Source organism: Oncorhynchus masou, chromosome 13 (genome assembly GCF_036934945.1).
Source record: "Oncorhynchus masou masou isolate Uvic2021 chromosome 13, UVic_Omas_1.1, whole genome shotgun sequence".
NCBI classification, from domain to species: Eukaryota; Metazoa; Chordata; class Actinopteri; order Salmoniformes; family Salmonidae; genus Oncorhynchus; species Oncorhynchus masou.
In genome coordinates, this window is record NC_088224.1 from 45,820,879 (window position 1) to 45,843,883 (window position 23,005).

The window sequence follows — 23,005 nt, forward strand, 5'->3', positions numbered from 1 at the left end:
ATCAAGACAAAATCAAGAACTTTTCAACTGTACTGTGTTTCGCAGTCAAAATGTTACACATTTTTTAACCATAAAGATAAGATGTAGATAGATGTCTGACCAAAGTTCATGAGGACTGAGGGTGTGTACTGTACTGTAGAACATTCTGAGCATTCCTCTCAGTGGTGCTAAGAGAATCTTTATCAGGCTCACAAGATAGTTCCCTCTGCCCTCTATGACAAATCCAGGTCTGCTTCATATTGTTTGTATAAGACTGAAATCACAGGTAAAGCTGTGAAATGACATGGTATATGCTTGTTGACATTCTTCTGAGGGCAGCTGTCTCCAAATAGGAATCACCCCAACAGATGTCAACAAGCTTTATTTCTTTCTAACTTTTTCTCCTTTAATAAAGGACTAATTTAGGCCTGGGATACCAGGTAGGTGAATTTAATTATCAGGTTGGACAGTAATCCAGCAGGCTGCAGACCTCGTAATGTAAGATTTGAATACCCCTGGAATATGGGGTCTTCAAGACAAAGTTATCAACACACGTATAAAATACTTTTACTCTGATAGAACTCCAATAGATTGGTTATAACACATATAAAACCATATAAAAACATTTTAAAGTCTCTCTCACAGTCTCTCACACACACACGTGCTAAACAAGTAGAGTGAAGTACTTTACACAAAGGACTTCACGCTGCTTGCTTAGCACACACACACGCACAAACACACACACAAAATAATGACAACACCTCCTTGGTCTTTGTGTTTAATGGACAGTGTGACAATTACAAACGTGACAATTAGAACCCTTCTCTACTCAGCACCCCATTCCTCCTCTCCTCTTTTCATCCCTCACTTCCCCATCTTCTTCTTGTGCATCTGGTAGCACTGTTCACAGGCGATGGACAGGCCCACAACTAGAGAAACAAACTCCTCAAAGTTCACCTCTCCATCACCATTAGAGTCCAGATCCTTCATTATCTTGTCTACTGTGGCTGGGTCCTTTTGAGACTGAAATGAAGACAGGGACATTTTAATAATACTAAATATTAATACTGTAATTTCACTGACAGCAATATAGGACAATAGTGAAAGTCGTTAATCTTTATTGGGCAGGTACAGTACATGACAAGTAGGGCCAAGTTGTTTTGCTGACCACTTAAATCAGGGAAAACTCTGGGCCCTAGTTAAGCCTTACGACTAGGGCCTGAGTTTTCCTGGTTGCCTCACATGATCAGGAAAACTCCTGTTCCTAATCATAAAGTGTGCATGTTTTCTGTATCAAACTAACACGGAGTGCTACTACAGCTAGTAGTAGATAGTAATAGAGATAATATACTATGCATCCCAAATGGCACCTTATTGCCTATATAGTGCACTACTTTTGATCAGGGCCCATAGAGTAGTGCACTCTATAGGGAATAAGGTACCATTTGGGACGCAACCCGTAGTAGAGATAGTATTAGAGATGGCCACCTTGAGGAAGCCAGAGAGCTCGTTCTCCATCAGGTCCTTGAGCTCACGGCGGCTCAAAGTGTTGCCACTGCCCTCCTTAGCAGCATACTTGTGGAACACGGTGATCATGGACTCCATGGCACGTTCCAGGTCTGACGGCATGGCTGCAGGTCTGAGTGAGGTCACACAGCGAGAGAGACGGAGAGAGAGACAGAGAGAGACGGACAGAGAGAGACAGAGAGAGAGAGACAGAGAGAGAGAGACGGAGAGAGAGAAAGAGAGATTACATTTGAATGACAGCAAATTCAGAGTAAGCGATAGATGTTGGCTAAAGGAACTATATTTCCTGAGTGAATTTCATAATCTCTCTGTGTGTGTGTGTGTGTGTGTGTATGTATTTGAGCATTAGAACGTGTTGAAGGGAATCAGTACCCTGTGCCATATGCCCTGCCTATTCCGATGAGAAATGCTCCGATGAGTATTCTAGCAAACTTCCACCAACAGAAGTTGATTACAAATACATTCCCATACATCCTGTATCAGTCAGATACACAAAGAAAACCGATACTTTGACCTAACTTGACCTGGTTTTAGTGAATTAGACAGAGAAATGGATTATAAAAGAGAGGCAGTAAAAAAATCATGTAGTATGAGATAAGAGAAATGACTGAATGTGTGGAAAATGTAGTCCAAAACTGGGTAGAAGGAAAGAGAAACTAGACAAGAGAAAGAGAGGCTGCACCAACACTGAGGAAACACGTGTGCGTACATGTCGACAGTCAGCTCTAAATCCATTCATTCAAAGTGAGCCACACCCTGGTGTAGTCTCTCTGGACTCCGCTGAGTTAATATTAGACAATTCTACATGATGGTTATTATCATTAGGGCCACAAGGAAATGGGTAGAATGAGTCAGAGCTGCAGATAGGGACTTGACTGAAAATTGAATGAAATGAAACATTTATTTCAGTCAATTTCCTTAATGTTAAATAATATTTTAAAAATCACTATATTTTAGGCAAAACAATTATAACACACACAATTATAATGCTATAATAGTTAAGCAAACATGACACATTTATAATATAACAGATATATAACCTAATGAGTGCTTTTCTGTGTCATATATATATTATATATGTTGACCATGCTCTATTGCTCTTTTGACAAGTGGAATTATTTTACTTATAAAAATTAAGTTTTCAAATCTTTAATCAATGCAGAACACATAAAACGGTAAGTCTGGACTGTAAAAAGTGACTTATGTTCACTTTTATATTTACAGATGAAAAGTATGGACACCCACTCCATAGAAAACTGCACCTCAAAGTCAATCGCACAAGACGAAGTATGCAAATATTTGAAGTCTGCATACAAGTTTCTGAGTTGAAGGAGATCAGATAGGATTAACAAAACTATTTCGCTTGAATCAACTTTTTACATTCGTGTTAGAGGCTGAATTCTTACCGTTCACGAGTGTTGAGTTGGCGATTGAGAAGAGGTTGAATTGTGCAGAGTTGAGAAGTATCACGCCTGAGAATTTATAGACAGGCGACGCCCTGTCTGCGCTGCCTTCAGTGAAGGAAGTAATGATACCGTGGATATTGAGCAAGACAGTAAGACTATGACAGTAGGTTACCTTGGTAAACCTATCAAACATAGTCAAGCTAATATTTTGCTCTGTGTAATAAAAACGATTAAAATGACTAACTCAACATATTTTTTTTCTCTCTAAATAGCCCTACATTTAATTCATATCCCACTTATACACAGAATAAACCAGGTGGGCTAAACAATGAAATTTGAGAGTGAGGTAAAGAAAAATAGACATAGCCTACTGTAAATGATCAATTAGCATCGATTGTAATGACAAACAACTTGTTTGAGCAAGCACTATCATTACAGTTGATCGGAGTGTTAATAATTAGCCCAGCAGTTGTAGCCAGAATTTATGATGGTGACCGTCCCTGACACGACATGTAGTGAGACTTTTACCTGTGTGATTTGTATCCCTCAGGGAGTGGCCATGATGACGTGAGAGGCCAGACCTATAGGAGTGTCCCAATTGGCACCCTATCCTCTATATTGTGCATTCATTTTCACATGGTTAAAAGTAGTGTACTATATGGAATAGCACATAGCATTTGGGTGCTTTTTTAAAATAAAGTAGCTCCAATAAGTAAGCTACAGTAAATCCAGTTATGCTCTCAGCAATATAATAATTATTATGTTTTCTGTACATTTCGATTGAGAAAGCAGTGGTGTATATCTGTCTGCATCACATATCAAGACTGCGTCGTTAAATAGCCAGAAAAACAAAAACATGTCTCTGCAACCGCCATGTAAAGTGGTCCTAATGGAGGGAGGCAGCAGTTTTATTGTGCAACATTGAAACTTTTGGATGGGCATGTTTTTATGCCCTCTAGTGGAATAACTTTGTAACGGTAGAGTACTGTACTAATCAAATGAAATTGTATTCCTCACTTGCATCGTAAACAACAGGTGTAGGCTTAAAGTGAAATTCTTAATATAAGTGAAAGATTTTAAATAGAGTTTTACATGTAGTTGTTTGGGACTGTAGCAATGAGGGGAAGATGATGCAATGACAGAGTTCTCTTTGTCTCTCCCATTCTATTCCTTCATTTGTTCTCTGGTCTGCTTCTCTGCCCTAACCCTTTGTGTGTGTGCGTGCTTGCATTTGTGTGTGTGTGTGTGTGTGGTGTGGGCATACGTTGTGAAGAGGGATGACATAATTTGCTGAGCAAAAAGACATGGGCATCCAGGGAGGGTCACCTAGCAACAACACCCAGCTTTATAATTTTTTAAAATATTTTTGGCCGACACTCTCAATCATCTATACTCTTTCCCAGTGGTGGAAAAACGACCCAGTTGTCATACTTGAGTAAAAGCAAAAAATATCTTAATAGAAAATGACTCAAGTAAAAGTGGAAGTCACCCAGTAAAACACTACTTGAGTAAAAGTCTAAAAGTATTTGGTTTTAAATTTAAGTATCAAAAGTAAATGTAATTGCTAAAATGTACTTAAGTATCAAAAGGAAAAATTAAAGTATAAATAATATCTAATTCCTTACATTAAGCAAAGCAGACAACCACATGTTCTAGTTGTTTTTTTAAATGTACTGATAGCCAGGGGCAAGCTCCAACTCTCAGACATAATTTAGAAACTAAGCATGTGTTTAGTGAGTTCACCAGATCAGAGGCAGTAGGGATGACCAGATATGTTCTCTTGATAAGTGTGTGAATTAAACCATTTTCCTGTCCTGCTAAGCATTCAACATGTAATGAGTACTTTTCTGTATCAGGAAAAATGTATGGAGTAAAAACGACATTAATTTTTATTTAGGAATGCAGTGAAGTAAAAGTAAAAGTTGTCAAAACAATGTATAGTACAGATACCACAAAAATCTACTTAAGTAGTTAAGTATTTTTTTACTTCAGTAAAAAACTGCTCTTCCCCGTTCTTTATTTCCCAACGCATCATCAGCGTATAACTTCACATATGACATTCAATGTCTCTGAGCCTCATTGTGCTCCACTACCCATGGCTTATCCTTAGAAAGTGATCATTTGCGCTGCTTGTCATGCTTGAGGGTTCTCTATTTGTATAACTCCTATGATAGTAAATTGAACTGCACAACCAAACAAGTTCTCTAATATCTTGAACTTGAATATCTACAGGGTCATTGAGATAAACAGCCAAACCAAACTGCCCACACCCAAGATGATATACTAAAACCTGAAGAAGGCACTATGTTGCCGAAACGTTGGTTGTTAGGTTTACCCAATTGTTGGAAGCATACACAGAATATGTGACTTTCTTTATTTTTATACTACGAGAACCTTCTGCAAAGGTGATCATTTTCTATTATTTTGAGCCTTGCAAAAATGTTTAACTTACTGTGTCATGGCATATTTGCAGGGTTATCATGTCACACTCGTCTCTTCAGATGACATATCAAAATCATCAAATCACATGCATATTTGTCACATGCGCCGAATACAACTGGTATAGACTTTACCGTGAAAGGCTTGCATACAAAGCCTTCCCAACAATGCAGAGTTTAGAAATAGAAATAGTAACACGAGGAATAAAATACACAACAATTTTTTTATTTAAGTAGGCAAGTCAGTTAAGAACAAATTCTTATTTTCAATGACAGCCTAGGAACATTGGGCTAAATGCCAGTTCAGGGGAAGAACGACAGTGATTTGAACTTGCAACCTTTTGGGTACTAGTCCAACACTCTAACCACTAGGCTACCCAGCCTCCCCAGAATGGAGCTACATACAGGGAGTAACCGTACCAGATCAATGTGCAAGGTATATCAGGTAGATATGTACAAGAAGGCAGGACAAAGTGACTAGACATCAGGATGGATAACAATAACAGTCAAATTAAGAACAGAGCAGCAACAGCAAGTGTGTGTGTGTGTGTGTGTCAGTCTGTGTATGTTATGTATGTAGTGCATGTGAATGTGTGTGGGTTTTGTGTGGGCGTGTCAATACAGTGTGTGCGAGTGAGTTTGTATATGGTTTGTATATATAGTTTAGTGAGTGTGTGTAGGGTCAGTTCAAGATAGAGTCAGTTCAGATACCCTTACTTGACTATTTAGCAGTCTTATGGCTTGGGGGTGGAAGCTCTCTGGGAGCCTGTTGGTCTGAGAACCGATGCTCCGGTACCTTTTGCCAGAAGGTAGCAGAGTGAACAGTCTATGGCTTGGGTGGCTGGAGTATTTGACATTTGTTTGGGCCTTCCTCTAACACTGCCTGATATATAGGTCCTGGATGGCAGGGATCTCTGCCTCTGTGATGTACTGGACTGTCCGCACTACCCTCAATTTCAGTCAAGGGCGGTGTATTTGCCATAGCAAGTGGTGATGCAGCCAGTCAAGATGCTCTCAATGGTGCAGCTGTAGAGCTTTTTGAGGATCCGAGTGCCCATGCCAAATCTTTTCAGCCTCCTGAGAGAGAAGAGGCGCTGCCGTGCGTTGACCATGTTAGGTCCTTAGGAACTGGAACTTAGGCCAAGGAACTGAAAGCTTTATACCCGCTCCTATAGTCCACGATCAGCTCCTTGGTCTTACTTTAAAAATATATATTTAACTAGGCAAGTCAGTTAAGAAAAATTATTACTTAAACCCTATGAACAGTGGGTTAACTGCCTTTTTCAGGGGTATAACAACAGATTTTTACATTGTCAGCTTGGGGATTTGATCTAGCAACCTTTTGGTTAATGGCCCAACACTCTAACCACAAGGCTACCTTCCACCCTGACATTGAGGGGGAGGTTGTGGACCTGCTAAGTTTCTGACCTTCTCCCTGAAGGCTGTCTCATCGCCCCCGTGTTGAGGATCAGCGTGGCGGAGGTCTTGTTGCCTATCCTCACCACCTGGGGCAGGCCCGTCAGGAAGTCCAGGATCCAGTTGCAGGGGGAGGGGTTCAGTCCCAGGGTCCCTAGCTTGGTGGTGAGCTTGGAGGGGACTATGGTGTTGAACACTGATCTGTAGTCTATGAACAGTATTCTCACATAGATATTTCCACCCTTTTCCAGGTGAGAGAGGGAAGTGTGAAGTTAAATGAAAGATTGCACTATCTGTGGATCTGTTGGGGCAGTATACAAATTGGAGTGGGTATAGGGTGTCTGGAAAGATGGTGTTGATAGGTGTCATGACCAACCTTTCAAAGCACTTCATAATTGCAGATGTGAGTGCTACAGGGCGATAGTCATTTAGGCAGGTTACCTTGTTGGGTACAAGTGGTCAGCTTGAAACATGTTGGGACTACAGACTGAGACAAGGATAGATTTAGATGTCTGTGAAGACACTTGTAAGCTGGTCTGCGCATGTTTTGAGAATCAGGCCCAGGTATTCCACTTGGCGACCCTGTGATTGTTAACCTGTTTAACCGTTTTGCTCACACTGGCCACGGAGAGACAAATCACACAGTCATCCGGAAAAACAAGTCCTTTCACAGAAGGCACAGTGTTACATTCATCGAAACGACCATAAAAGGCTTTTAGCTCTTTGGGACTTCAATAATCGCAGGACAACTCATGGCTGGGTTTCCCTTTGTAATCAGTTATCGTCTGCACTTCCTGCCACATAGGATGAGCTATCGTCTGCACTTCCTGCAACATTGGATGAGCTATCGTCTGCACGTCCTGCCACATAGGATGAGCTATCGTCTGCACGTCCTGCCACATAGGATGAGCTATCGTCTGCACTTCCTGCCACATAGGATGAGCTATCGTCTGCACTTCCTGCCACATTGGATGAGCTATCGTCTGCACGTCCTGCCACATTGGATGAGCTATCGTCTGCACGTCCTGCCACATAGGATGAGCTATCGTCTGCACTTCATGCCACATAGGATGAGCTATCTGTCAGGATTTGGCCAGGGTTGTTCCGGGTTTTGGTCACTAGATGCCCCCATTGTGCTTTTTGACCTTATGTTTTTTTCCCTTGTTCCCCATTATTATTTGCACCTGTGCCTCGTTTCCCCTGATTGTATTTAAACCCTTAGTTTCCCTCAGTTCTGTGCTCTGTGTTTGTATGTTAGCACCCAGCCCTAGTGTTCTGTGTATTCTTGTCGATTCCGGTGGATGCTCTTGTGGAATTCTGTTTTTGTTTTTGAGTATCTCTTGAGGCTTTTTTGTGCTATTCCTACCACCTTTTGGATTTGCCATTTTTTGTATTGAAGGACTTCTCCTTTTTACTTTATTAAATACACCGTCTTAAGTACTGCTGTGTCTGCCTCATCTTCTGGGTTCTGCTGACTATTCGTGGCTCAGTTGGTTAAGTGACTGTTTCTCACTCCGTAGACCCAGGTTCGTAACCGGGTCTTGACACTATCGTCTGCACGTCCTGCCACATTGGATGAGCTATCGTCTGCACGTCCTGCCACAATGGATGAGCTATCGTCTGCACGTCCTGCCACAATGGATGAGCTATCGTCTGCACGTCCTGCCACATAGGATGAGCTATCGTCTGCACGTCCTGACACATAGGATGAGCTATTGTCTGCACTTCCTGCCACATTGGATGAGCTATTGTCTGCACGTCCTGCCACATAGGATGAGCTATCGTCTGCACGTCCTGACACATAGGATGAGCTATCGTCTGCACTTCCTGCCACATTGGATGAGCTATCGTCTGCACGTCCTGCCACATTGGATGAGCTATCGTCTGCACTTCCTGCCACATTGGATGAGCTATCGTCTGCACTTCCTGCCACATTGGATGAGCTATCGTCTGCACTTCCTGCCACATTGGATGAGCTATCGTCTGCACTTCCTGCCACATAGGATGAGCGTTGGAGCTGGTGTAATAGGATTCCACCTTCCTCCTATATACAGTACCAGTCAAAAGTTTGGACACACCTACCTACACCTAGGTTTTTCTTTATTTTTCTTATTTCCTACAGTGTAGAATAATAGTGAAGACATCATAACTATGAAATAACACAAATGGAATGATGTAATAAACAAAAAAGTGTTAAGCAATTAAAAAATATATTGGACCCTGGGATCCCGAGAGGGACTGGGAAACAGGCAGTAACAAAAAGATCTTGTGCAAACCAGTGAGAACTGCCAGACCTATGATGGAAGAACAAAGTTTGGAATGAGTAAAATAATACTGTGTTCTCAAAAAATAATGGAAAGACTTTTTTACTTTACTAGGCAAGTCAGTTAAGAACAAATTCTTATTTTCAATGACAGCCTAGGAACAGTGGGTTAACTTCCTGTTCAGGGGCAGAACGACAGATTTGTACCTTTTCAGCTCGGGGATTCGAACTTGCAACCTTTCGATTAATAGTCCAACACTCTAACCACTAGGCTACCCTGCCGCCCTGGTTTAAAGTTGTAAAGTCCACGAACACCGAAATCAACTAAGGGAACTATAGGATGAAGATTCTGAGGAAAACCAGAGACAATATGACGAACTAAGAGAACAACTCACGGAAGTGGAAAGAATGCAAGGTGGTATAGAAGAGAAAATGGAAAGAATGAAACTGGAAGTGGAAAAATTTACATTTACATTTAAGTCATTTAGCAGACGCTCTTATCCAGAGCGACTTACAAATTGGTGAATTCACCTTCTGACATCCAGTGGAACAGCCACTTTACAATAGTGCATCTAAATCATTAAGGGGGGTGAGAAGGATTACTTATCCTATCCTAGGTATTCCTTGAAGAGGTGGGGTTTCAGGTGTCTCCGGAAGGTGGTGATTGACTCCGCTGTCCTGGCGTCGTGAGGGAGTTTGTTCCACCATTGGGGGGCCAGAGCAGCGAACAGTTTTGACTGGGCTGAGCGGGAACTGTACTTCCTCAATGGTAGGGAGGCGAGCAGGCCAGAGGTGGATGAACGCAGTGCCCTTGCTTGGGTGTAGGGCCTGATCAGAGCCTGGAGGTACTGCGGTGCCGTTCCCCTCACAGCTCCGTAGGCAAGCACCATGGTCTTGTAGCGGATGCGAGCTTCAACTGGAAGCCAGTGGAGAGAGCGGAGGAGCGGGGTGACGTGAGAGAACTTGGGAAGGTTGAACACCAGACGGGCTGCGGCGTTCTGGATGAGTTGTAGGGGTTTAATGGCACAGGCAGGGAGCCCAGCCAACAGCGAGTTGCAGTAATCCAGACGGGAGATGACAAGTGCCTGGATTAGGACCTGCGCCGCTTCCTGTGTGAGGCAGGGTCGTACTCTGCGGATGTTGTAGAGCATGAACCTACAGGAACGGGCCACCGCCATGATGTTGGGTGAGAACGACAGGGTGTTGTCCAGGATCACGCCAAGGTTCTTAGCGCTCTGGGAGGAGGACACAATGGAGTTGTCAACCGTGATGGCGAGATCATGGAACGGGCAGTCCTTCCCCGGGAGGAAGAGCAGCTCCGTCTTGCCGAGGTTCAGCTTGAGGTGGTGATCCGTCATCCACACTGATATGTCTGCCAGACATGCAGAGATGCGATTCGCCACCTGGTCATCAGAAGGGGGAAAGGAGAAGATTAATTGTGTGTCGTCTGCATAGCAATGATAGGAGAGACCATGTGAGGTTATGACAGAGCCAAGTGACTTGGTGTATAGCGAGAATAGGAGAGGGCCTAGAACAGAGCCCTGGGGGACACCAGTGGTGAGAGCGCGTGGCGAGGAGACAGATTCTCGCCACGCCACCTGGTAGGAGCGACCTGTCAGGTAGGACGCAATTCAAGCGTGGGCCGCGCCGGAGATGCCCAACTCGGAGAGGGTGGAGAGGAGGATCTGATGGTTCACAGTATCGAAGGCAGCCGATAGGTCTAGAAGGATGAGAGCAGAGGAGAGAGAGTTAGCTTTAGCAGTGCGGAGCGCCTCCGTGATGCAGAGAAGAGCAGTCTCAGTTGAATGACTAGTCTTGTAACCTGACTGATTTGGATCAAGAAGGTCATTCTGAGAGAGATAGCGGGAGAGCTGGCCAAGGACGGCACGTTCAAGAGTTTTGGAGAGAAAAGAAAGAAGGGATACTGGTCTGTAGTTGTTGACATCGGAGGGATCGAGTGTAGGTTTTTTCAGAAGGGGTGCAACTCTCGCTCTCTTGAAGACGGAAGGGACGTAGCCAGCGGTCAGGGATGAGTTGATGAGCGAGGTGAGGTAAGGGAGAAGGTCCCCGGAAATGGTCTGGAGAAGAGAGGAGGGGATAGGGTCAAGCGGGCAGGTTGTTGGGCGGCCGGCCGTCACAAGAAGCGAGATTTCATCTGGAGAGAGAGGGGAGAAAGAGGTCAGAGCACAGGGTAGGGCAGTGTGAGCAGAGCCAGCGGTGTCGTTTGACTTGGCAAACGAGGATCGGATGTCGTCGACCTTCTTTTCAAAATGGTTGACGAAGTCATCTGCAGAGAGGGAGGAGGGGGGGGAGGAGGATTCAGGAGGGAGGAGAAGGTGGCAAAGAGCTTCCTAGGGTTAGAGGCAGATGCTTGGAATTTAGAGTGGTAGAAAGTGGCTTTAGCAGCAGAGACAGAGGAGGAAAATGTAGAGAGGAGGGAGTGAAAGGATGCCAGGTCCGCAGGGAGGCGAGTTTTCCTCCATTTCCGCTCGGCTGCCCGGAGCTCTGTTCTGTGAGCTCGCAATGAGTCATCGAGCCACGGAGCGGGAGGGGAGGACCGAGCCGGCCTGGAGGATAGGGGACATAGAGAGTCAAAGGATGCAGAAAGGGAAGAGAGGAGGGTTGAGGAGGCAGAATCAGGAGAAAGGTTGGAGAAGGTATGAGCAGAGGGAAGAGATGATAGGATGGAAGAGGAGAGAGTAGCGGGGGAGAGAGAGCGAAGGTTGGGACGGCGCGATACCATCCGAGTAGGGGCAGTGTGGGAAGTGTTGGATGAGAGCGAGAGGGAAAAGGATACAAGGTAGTGGTCGGAGACTTGGAGGGGAGTTGCAATGAGGTTAGTGGAAGAACAGCATCTAGTAAAGATGAGGTCGAGCGTATTGCCTGCCTTGTGAGTAGGGGGAAGGTGAGAGGGTGAGGTCAAAAGAGGAGAGGAGTGGAAAGAAGGAGGCAGAGAGGAATGAGTCAAAGGTAGACGTGGGGAGGTTAAAGTCGCCCAGGACTGTGAGAGGTGAGCCGTCCTCAGGAAAGGAGCTTATCAAGGCATCAAGCTCATTGATGAACTCTCCGAGGGAACCTGGAGGGCGATAAATGATAAGGATGTTAAGCTTGAAAGGGCTGGTAACTGTGACAGCATGGAATTCAAAGGAGGCGATAGATAGATGGGTAAGGGGAGAGAGAGAGAATGACCACTTGGGAGAGATGAGGATCCCGGTGCCACCACCCCGCCCTACCAGAAGCTCTCGGGGTGTGCGAGAACACGTGGGCGGACGAAGAGAGAGCAGTAGGAGTAGCAGTGTTATCTGTGGTGATCCATGTTTCCGTCAGTGCCAGGAAGTCGAGGGACTGGAGGGAGGCATAGGCTGAGATGAACTCTGCCTTGTTGGCCGCAGATCGGCAGTTCCAGAGGCTACCGGAGACCAGGAACTCCACGTGGGTCGTGCGCGCTGGGACCACCAGATTAGGGTGGCCGCGGCCACGCGGTGTGGAGCGTTTGTATGGTCTGTGCAGAGAGTGGTCTCGTAGAGGATATGGCACAAGAAGTTTGAATGATGACTCAAAGGGCATGTTCCCTCTAGTGTACAAACAAGGGGGGGGGGGGGGCAAATGTATGCTGAATACAAGCCCTGGTGTTTTGGAGATATTGCAATTGCTGCTAAATCCCTACCAAGAATGTCGAAAGAAGCCAAAGTCTGGATAAGAGAATTTGAAACAAGGCATGGCCACCAGACCCTATGTCTTGGAGATATGAAGGCAATTTTATCCCGGGTTAATGGCTCAACCCGCTGAGCTGGAGTTAAGCCAGTGCAGACAACACCTATGGGACTGCTTGAGAGATATGTTCCCTACCATGCGAGGCATGAGTAGACTATCTGACTATAAATTTGGACCCGACTCAGATTTCAGAGATTGGATAGATAGCCTGAAACAGAAATTGCTTGAGGAATTGGGAGAGCACCGAGACCATTCTGAAGCCACCGAGAACATGTTTTATGACAGAGCCTGCCGCAACCTCCCAGAAAAAGTACAGACGCAACTGAGGGATGTCGTGGGCTGGGATAGAAAGGCAGGTTGGGAGCACGAGGATTATATGAGACACCACTGCCAGAACTGGCTTTGTGAGAAACAAGCTGAGGAATCAAGAAAACAGAGGCTTGATGGTGCAGTAAAAAAGGCCCAATTGGCTCAATTGGAGAAGAGTAATAAAAGAGGTGAGCCTGACATGGTGATAATGAACAATCCAATCCCTACAGTGCCCCCAAGTGGACCTGCATCACAACCACAGCCCATAGTGTCTTCTGTACAATTTCCCCCTTAGACCTATGGGAACCCACAACCATGGGGCCCACCATCACCCAGAATGCAACCGATGCAATGCTGGGGTGTGGACAATTTGGACACATGAGGAGCCAATGTCCACAAAATCCTCAATATCAAGGATGGGCTACAACACCTGGAGTGAACCGAAGAGGGGGATGAAATTTCAGAGGAGGACACAGAGGAGGATACCAACAACAAGGTGGATATCAGCAGCAACCCCAAACCTATGGAGGACCTTCCCAGCAGGCACAAGGAGGTTACCAGCCTGATCCTGGCCACCAAGGAGGACACGGAGGAAATCAACCACAGAGAGGGGGAAGAGGAGGTGTCTGGTGTCGTAGCTGAATCAGAATTAGTTAGGTCACATTGATAAATAAGATGTTTTATTTACTTTCATAATATGCTTACATGGGAAAGTCACTTGGAGCCCAGAGAGGGGAGAGGTCAGGATTGTCTTCATATGTGAGTGTATATGTTAAACCATGTGAAGGGCTCCACAATGTCTGTACTCCAGTCAATGTCTCCGGTTCCAGTCACAGGCAGTGCCTGGAACCATTGTATGTCCCCTCTGATGTTGAAACTTATCTTTCATAGTATATGACCTAGAGGCTCACTCCCCTCAGGGAGCTTGTCCAGGGGTGGGTTGTATTTGAGATGGGAATATCTAGAATTGACAATTGATATATGCCATGAGGTAATGTTTTGGTAATAGGAAGTACCAAGAATGAGAAGTAGAACCTCGTCTTAGAGAGCAAACTGAATGATAATTTATAGCTAATGCTATCTGGCTATGGGATACTCCTCTTTCAAGTAAAAGGCCCTTTGTGAAGTTTCTAAGATCTGTGGTTTGTCATTGTGAGTTGAGAGGAGTGTATCTTAGCTATAAAATATGAAGTATTCTTTTTGTAAGCACTCTCAGAATTCATTTATAGACACTGAATTGATCTGAGAGTCAAAGGGCTATGGTGAAGCTCATATTATTAAAATATTAAGTTTAAAATATAACTCTGAGTTGTGTGTGGTTTGTAAACTCTCCTTATTTAGTAATACAGGAAAGTACCACGACACTGGCCACAAAGAAATCAGAACACCAACAGTTCCTATTTTCCTGACGATCAGCAATGATTCTCCCCAGTCCATATTCAAAGATGGGAAAAAGACTCAATAATCAATCTTCGGGTACATGGAAGAACTATCCCATTCTTAATTGACACTGGAGCCCACTGTTCTTGCTTAGGTGCACCAGCCCTACCTCTCTGACACTGATGCTGACTTGGAGCTTTTTGTTGTTGACAATTTTGCATATATAGATCAAACTACAGGGACGAAACATGCAGGGTTTGGTATTGTGACAATTGATAGAACCACTCACATACAACAACCATTACCAGCTACTTTCTCAGGTCAACAGGCTGAACTTTTGGCGCTAACCACTGCCTGTAAAATGGGAGAAGGGAAAAGGGTTACATTTTTCTCTGATTCTGCTTATGCAATAGGGGTTCGTTTCTCCTGGTGTGGAGTAGGGGTTTTCACAATTTCTTATTTTCTTAAATACTTATTTTCCACCATAATTTGCAAATAAATTCATAAAAGATCCTACAATGTGATTTTCTGGATTTTTTCCCCCTCATTTTGTCTGTCATAGTTGAAGTGTAACTTTGATGAAAATTACAGGCCTCTCTCATCTTTTTAAGTGGGAGAACTTGCACAATTGGTGGCTGACTAAATACTTTTTTGCCCCACTGTAACTATGGTTTTAGATCTCTTGGAGACTATGATGCTGCCCTCTGCTTTGGCTATTGTGAAGGTTGCTGGTCACACTGGGGTGAAAGATTTTTGTGAGTATGGGTAACGCCATGGCAGATGAGGCAGCTAAACTGGTCAGTAGAACACGCCTGACTCTCCTCCACCAGTCATACAAGGAGAATGGTCTAATGCCTCCCATCAAAAAGAGAGCTGGGCCAACCAAGCACAGGTTACACCTGAAGCATGAGGACTTGCAGCGAGTGGTGAACTTCATCAACAACTACGCAGAGGATAATGCAATAGTATTTTGAGGACGCCACCCAGGACACACTTTGGTGGAAAGCTGCTTCCATCCCATGTGACAAAAGCAGCAGTGTGACGTCTCTATAAGGAATACAACACATGGTATGTAAAGCATAAACAACACATTTTGATTATTTAATTGACCTCCAACATGATTGCCACTACTTTTATTGATCTCACATTATTTCTGTATTTTCCAGTGGTACGGTGTAGCCAGGCTGTGTGTTAATATTTGAACTTCTAGTTTCCAAGATGATGTTTCTGAATGCAGTGCTGCTGCTTTGCACATTTGTACGTAAGTGAAACTTACCTGAAAATGATGCATTCAAAAAATGATATTATGTTTTACGTTCCATTTTCCTTTCATTCACTTATCTTCATGTTCTTTTGTTGTTTACAGGTGCACTTTCCTTCGGACCCTATGCAGCCAGGTCCCATCTACTTTTTAACTCCTCACAACTGCAGTGGCCAAAATAAGAATACGTTTGTGCTCTGGTATTGTGCCTGGCAGACCATGCACAAGCTCTGCCACAGTCTGGACCTTAACTTCCTTCTCTTTTCAAACAGTCCATTTATATTTTCCAATGGAGCTATACATTTGGGTGAGTTTTTTTTCCTCGCCTGAGTAGCCTTGTTTCACTGCCAAAAATACAATTAAATCATCTAGTGTTCAGAGAAATAACAGCACAATGTCAAATACAGGCAGCCTAGTCAAATAATTAACATCCAATCATATTAACTGTTTCTTTATCGCTGGAATTCCACTAACGGTCCGTATGTAGCCAAACGTAACTGCTGCTCATGTTAGTATCTGTACTGATGGGGCAAATGCCATGACAGGGAGACATAGTGGAGAGATAACATGCGTGCAATCAGTTGCTCCCGATGCCACTTGGGTGCACTGCAGCATCCCACGAGAGGCGCTTGCTGCCAAGGGAATGCCTGACAGCTTGAAAGATGTTTTGGACACTACAGTGAAAATGGTTAACTTTGTTAAAGCAAGGCCCCTGAACTCTCGTGTATTTTCTGCACTATGCAATGATATGGGCAGCGACCATGTAACGCTTTGACAACATACAGAAGTGCGTTGGTTATCAAGGGGCAAAGTATTGACACGTTTTTAAAAAATTGAGAGACGAGCTTAAAGTTTTCTTTACTGGACATAATTTTCACTTGTCTGACCGCTTACATGATGACGAGTTTCTCACACGACTGGCCTATCTGGGTGATGTTTTTACTCGCCAGAATGATCTGAATCTAGGATTACAGGGACTGTCCGCAACTATATTCAGTGTGCGGGACAAAATTGAGGCTATGATCAAGAAGTTGGAGCTCTTCTCTGTTTGCATTAACAAGGACAACACACAGGTCTTTTCACCTTTGTAACAACTGGATTCGTTATCCCGTTCTTGCCCTGCCTCCAGTCCACATCTGAACAAGTGAGCCTCATCGAAATTGCAACAAGCGGTTCTGTGAAAATTGAATTTAAATCAGAAGCCACTGCCAGATTTCTGGATTGGGCTGCGCTCAGAATATCCTGCCTTGGCAAATCGCGCTGTTAAGACACTGAGGCCCTTTGCAACCATGTACCTATGTTAGAGTGGATTCTCGGCCCTCACTAGCATGAAAACTAAATACAGGCACAGACTGTGTGTGGAAAATGATTTAAGACTGAGACTCTCTCTAATACAACCCAACATTGCAGAGTTATGGGCATCCTTTCAAGCATACCCTTCTCATTAACCTGTGGTTAGTTATTAATAATTTATTTTATTAACAAATAAGGTTTTCTATGTAAGATGGTTAAACAAAGAGCAAAATTATAAATTATAATTATTTGTGCCCTGGTCCTATGAGAGCTCTTTGTCACTTCCCTTGAGCCGTGTTGTGACAAAAACACTCATTCTTATGTTTAATAAATGTATCGTATAGTGTGTGTGTGGCAGGCTTACAATGATGGCAAAAAACAACATTTGAGAGTATGCTGACCCTGGTGCTAGGAGTATTTGAAGGGGTACGGGACTATAAAAAGTTTTGGAACCACTAGACTGGAGGATGGTATGGTGCTGGTGGAAAGCAATGGCTGGGGAGAATGGGGACCAGATGTGCGCAATGACACAGTTCCGGGGGCATCCGTGACAGTACCCCCCCCCCCCCCCCCCTTGACGTTCGGCACCAGCAACGCAACGACACCGGCCCAGAGGACAAACACAGTGCGGGTCAATCAGGACCCTATGCAGTTGCCGAAGTTGCGGCGGCGTCGGACGGACCAGTTACAGCGGTGTCGGACAGACCAATTGCAGCAGCATCGGACACACCGGTTGTGGTGCTGTCGGACGGGCCAGTTTCAGCGGCTGACGTTGCGTCGTCAGACGGACCAGTTGTGGCAACATCGGACGGCCCAGTTGCAGCTGCAGAAGTTGCGGCAGGCACCGGACAGACCAGTCGCAGCTTCGTTGGACGGGCCCTTCCCGCTGTCTGCCTTAATGGTAAATTATTCTGTCACGTTGGAATGACGGGATCGGGAGACAGGCGCAGGAATGCGTAATAGTTTTTTTTGTTTCTTTACCCAGCGTAACCCTGCGTGCCATATAAAGGCACGGGGATGAAGACCAAACAAACACGTATACAAAACACAGGGTTGCGACCCAAACAAAAGAGCGAGGAGTACCTCAAATAAATACACAATCGCACAATGATACCACACATGGGGAATGGGGACCAGGTGTGCGTAATGACACAGTTTCAGTGGTATACGTGACAGAGCTCTCCAGTAGGTACCAAAAAGTTCCAAAGCCATTTTCTCAAAAGTGTTTACAAGTTTATCAACTTTCGAAGCAGAATTACTTTCCAATTGTTCCTCAGAATTGCCGTGTACATGTATGATATACCATTTTGTATTTCTGAGTCTCTACTTTTATTCAATGTAAAAAATACAATTTCAAATGTTGCTACATAAGACTGATTTGAGCCGGTTGGTCACATATGGACTTGGTATTTTACCAAATTGGGCTATCTTCTGTATACCACCCCTACCTTGTCACAACACAACTGATGGACTCCACTGAATGATTTCCTCAAAACGAGGAAAGAAATTCCATAAATTAATTAACTTTGAATAAGGCACACCTGTTAATTGAAATGCATTCCAGGTGACTACCTCATGAAGCTGGTTGAGAGAATGCCAAGAGTGTGCAAAGCTTTAATCAAGGTAAAGGGTTGCTACTTTGAAGAAACTCAAATATAAATATATTTAGCTATTTTTAACACTTTCTTGGTTACTACATGATTCCAGATGTGTTATTTCATTGTTTTGATGTCTTCACTACTATTCTACAATGTCGAAAATAGTACAAATGAAGAAAAACCCTTGAATGAGTAGGTGTGTTCAAACTTTTGACTGGTAATGTATATGGTCTTTTTGCATGTTTGATGTCTCGCTGGAAGTCGTAGCGAGCTTTCTTGTATGCGTCAGTGTCCTGTTCATTGTAAGCAATAGCTCTAACCTTAATTTTAATTTTTAATTTTTAATTTTTAATTTTACCTTTATTTAACCAGGCAAGTCAGTTAAGAACAAATTCTTATTTTCAATGACGGCCTGGGCGGATACTGCCTGTAACACACGTTTTTTGGTTTGGATACGTTCTTATAGGCACTGTGAAGATTGTCTATGCACTTATTGATGAAGCCTGTGACTGCTGTGGTAAACTCCTCAATGCTATTGGATGAATCCCGGAACATATCCCAGTCTTTACTAGCAAAACAGTCATATAGCCTTGCGTCTGCTTCATCCGACCACTTGCGTATTGAACGCATCACTGGTACTTCCTGTTTGAGCTTTTGTTTGTAAACAGTTGGTAGAAGTGTGGTAGATCGGTTTTAAGTCTCCCCGAGTTAAAGTCTCTGCCCACCAGAAACGCTGCCTCTGGGTGAGCGATTTCTTGTTTGTTAATGGCCCCATACAATTTGTTGAATGCCAGAGTGGTGTTGGTTTGGGGCAGGATACACACAGCCATGATAATTATGGATGAGAACTCTTGGTGACTTAGCCAAGTGACTTAGAAGAGTACATATTTATACTGTTGTATAAAGAACTGTATAAACACATACTCTCTTCATCCATTGGCCAAAAGTAAGCATTTCACTTAGTATACCCTTGTTGTTTATGAAGCATGTGACAAAATAACAATTGATCTGATTTGATTCAGAAATGCCTGTTTTAAATTCAGTTTCAACTGAGAAAGTCTGCAAATGTGTATTTTGCCACCCAGGGTGTTGGCATAAGCCCCACTGTAGTACAGCATGTGTGGGGGAGAGGTTAGAGAGAGGCTGTATAATGACATCACTAATAAACCAGAAATAATAAAACTTCAGTAAGCCTGATCTGGCATGCAAGTATTTACTGCAAGGCAAAGAAATGCCACTCACAGTGTAATTGAAAATCGGCTTTCAATGAACTTACATAACTTCAACCATTTACTATCCTCTCAATAAGCAGTTGTTGTTACATTATGAAGGCAGACGGTTCTTAAAAACACGAGGACAAAGTATGATTTGAATTCCTTTGAGATGCATGTTATGCAACTCTATTTTTATAGACTAATCACACAAACCCAATTAAGGTTGAGGATTATGCTAACAATAAAGACAACTACTTTTTTAGACAGTGTATTATATCAGAACTCTTTGTATTTGTTGAAGCAGCTAACATTATAGGTCAGGTCACACAGGGACATGCAGGAAGGGTGTAGCGTAGAAAGAGAGGAAGGTGAGGAGAGACTGATAGGAGGGAACAGGACAGGGCAAAGTGGAGGATGGAATCAAGGGGAGTGTCACAGCCCAGGTGGTCTTCTATATACACCCCTTCACTTTCCACCCCCTCTGCACCTGACCGATACTCCGATTGTACACACAGTTAAGACATACAGGACACTCAGGAGAAACTGAATACATTCTTAGACTGCATCTTAAAAGATTACATTGACAATAATAGGGTAGAAAGCAGGGAACTTATGAAAGCCATTTTTTTAATGTTTTGGGGTGAACCCCCCCCCCCAATTTGGAACAGTAATTCACATGTGATATAGTTGTGTTACTGTTAATGATTATTTCCTACGGTTATACTGTACTTTACTACTTCCTTGTCGCCTGTGTTCCTATAAATATGTGACCAGTGACCCATGCCCTCTAGTGTACAAAGTTGAATATACAAAGACAGACTACAGACAACACAACAAGTAGGCCGCCAAAATGGCTCTTACAAACACACATAGTCCTACAAGCCTATACTGAAGGTTTGTAATATTTGTATGATTATTTCATCGTCAAAATTGGCTTGATAATAAGTGACAGTTAGCACAAACACAGTATAGCAGCAGCTGGGTTCCTCCTCTTTTTTACTGGCAACCATCAAAACTGCTTTCACACAGGATTGCATATAAAAATGGCTGGGCTTATAAGAACACTTATTTCACTCCACGCATCAGCCATTGTTTGAAGAGCAATGCATCCTCTCGCTGCTGTGCCACAGGTGGTATTCCGGCAAACTCTGTATGCCATGGGCTCTCCAACCCTGTTCCTGCAGCTACCCAGTGCTTCATTTGGGGAAACAATTGAAATCTGTTTGGGTAACATGTTTTCACAATGAAACATATTTCATAAAACTGTTGACAGCCCCTCTCTCTGCGCACACGAGAGAGTAATAAAGGAAAGAGAGGAGAGATGGAAACGCATGGTGGAGAGATATTCTGCAGCTGAGGGTAATATGTCAGCCTATTAATTATGAAAACATAAAAAAATGCACTATTACTAGGCTATTCAAATACAAACTCACTATAATTGTAGGCTAAGAACTCTGGCCTGCATATCCTACTTCTCCTCTGTTATTCTGGTGATGTAGAGGTTAATCCAGGTCCTGCAGTGCCAAGCTCCACTCCCACTCCCCAGGTGCTCTCATTTGTTGACTTCTGTAACCATAAAAGCCTTGGTTTCATGCATGTTAATATTAGAGGCCTACTCCCTAAGTTTGTTTTACTCACTGCTTTAGCACACTCTGCCAACCCGGATGTCTTAGTTATGTCTGAATCCTGGCTTAGGAAAACCACCAAAAACCTTGAAATCTCCATCGCTAACTATAACATTTTCCGTCAAGATAGAACTGCCAACGGGGGGTGGTGTTGCAATCTACTGCAAAGATAGCCTGCAGAGTTCTGTACTACTATCCAAGTCTGTACCCAAACAATTCGAGCTTCTACTTCTAAAAATTCACCTTTCCAGAAACAAGTTGCCACTTGCTACAGACCTCCCTCTGCCCCCAGCTGTGCCCTTGATACCATATGTGAATTGATTGCCCCCCATCTATCTTCTGAGCTTGACAATTGAGGAGTGGAAAAACATTGCCTGGAACATCATAGCGAGTTCAGTTTACTTAAGTTGCCTGCGCAGTCCCTAGACCTCAGCCCAATAGAGCATCTTTGGGATGACATGGAACGGGCTGTACGCAGCATGACTGTACCGCTGTCCAATCTGCAGCAACTGCTTGATGCAATCGTGTCAGCATGGACCAACATCCCTGTGGATGCCCTGTAGAATGCCCTGAAGAATTCAGGATGTTCTGGAGACAAAAGGGGTATAACCCAGTACTAGATGAGTGTATCTAATATGCTGAATGTATACACAGTACAGTAGAGGAGTGTGTACTCTGTGGAGTACCAATATTCAGAGCCTCTCAATGGCCACCACATAACATCAGCAATCAAGTGTTTATATACAGTGCATTTGGAAAGTATTCAGACCCTTTGACTTTTTCCACATTTTGTTATATAACATACCTATTTTAAAATAGATTTAAAGAAAATCCCTCATCAATCTACACACAATAACCCCATAATGACAAAGTGTAAACAGGTTTTTATAAAATGTTACTCAAGCATTCAGACCCCTTTGCTATGAGACTCGAAATTGAGCTCAAGTGCATCCTGCTTCCATTGATCATCCTTGAGGTTTTCTACAACTTAATTGAAGCCACCTGGGGTAAATGACTTTGATTGGACATGATTTGGAAAGGCACACACCTGTCCATATAAGGTCCCATAGTTGACAGTGTATGTCAGAGCAACGACCAAGCCATGAGGTCGAAGGGATTGTCCGTAGAGCTCCGAGACAGGATTGTGTAGAGGCACAGATCAGGGGGAAGGTACCAAACAATTTCTGCAGCATTGAAGGTCCCCAAGAACACAGTGACCTCCATCATTCTGAAATGGAAGAAATTTAGAACCACCAAGACTCTTCCTATAGCTGGCCTCCCGGCCAAATTGAGCAATTGGGGGAGAAGGGCCTTGGTCAGGGAAGTGACCAAGAACACAATGGTCACTCTGACAGAGCTCCAGAGTTCCTCTGTGGAGATGGGAGAACCTTCCAGAAGGACAACCACCTTTGCAGCACTCCACCAATCAAGCCTTTATAGTAGAGTGGCCAGACGTCAGCCACTTATTAGTAAAAGGCACGACAGCCCGCTTAGAGTTTGCCAAAAGGCACCGAAAGGACTTTCAGACCATGAGAAACAAGATCTTCTGTTCTGATGAAACAAAGATTGGACACATTGGCCT

The 23,005-nt window shown here is 43.8% G+C and overlaps 1 protein-coding gene across 1 annotated transcript; it reads right to left on the reverse strand.

Moving 5' to 3' along the window:
• Positions 1 to 743: 743 nt before the first annotated feature.
• LOC135552425 (protein S100-A1-like) lies at positions 744 to 3,039 on the reverse strand. Its single transcript, XM_064984022.1, has 3 exons — positions 2,913 to 3,039; positions 1,468 to 1,618; positions 744 to 1,002 (listed from the first exon to the last, which is right to left on the reverse strand). The coding sequence occupies exons 2-3, from the start codon at positions 1,606 to 1,608 to the stop codon at positions 844 to 846; spliced, it is 300 nt and encodes a 99-aa protein (XP_064840094.1). The 5' UTR covers positions 1,609 to 1,618; positions 2,913 to 3,039; the 3' UTR covers positions 744 to 843.
• Positions 3,040 to 23,005: the final 19,966 nt, after the last annotated feature.

Bases quoted from the DNA above. Each gene is read 5' to 3' on its own strand.
- LOC135552425 (XM_064984022.1), bottom strand. From the start codon at position 1,608: ATGCCGTCAGACCTGGAACGTGCCATGGAGTCCATGATCACCGTGTTC. The intron at 1,003-1,467 runs GTGGCCATCTCT...TCTTCATTTCAG, and splicing joins AGCTCTCTGGCTTCCTCAAG to TCTCAAAAGGACCCAGCCAC.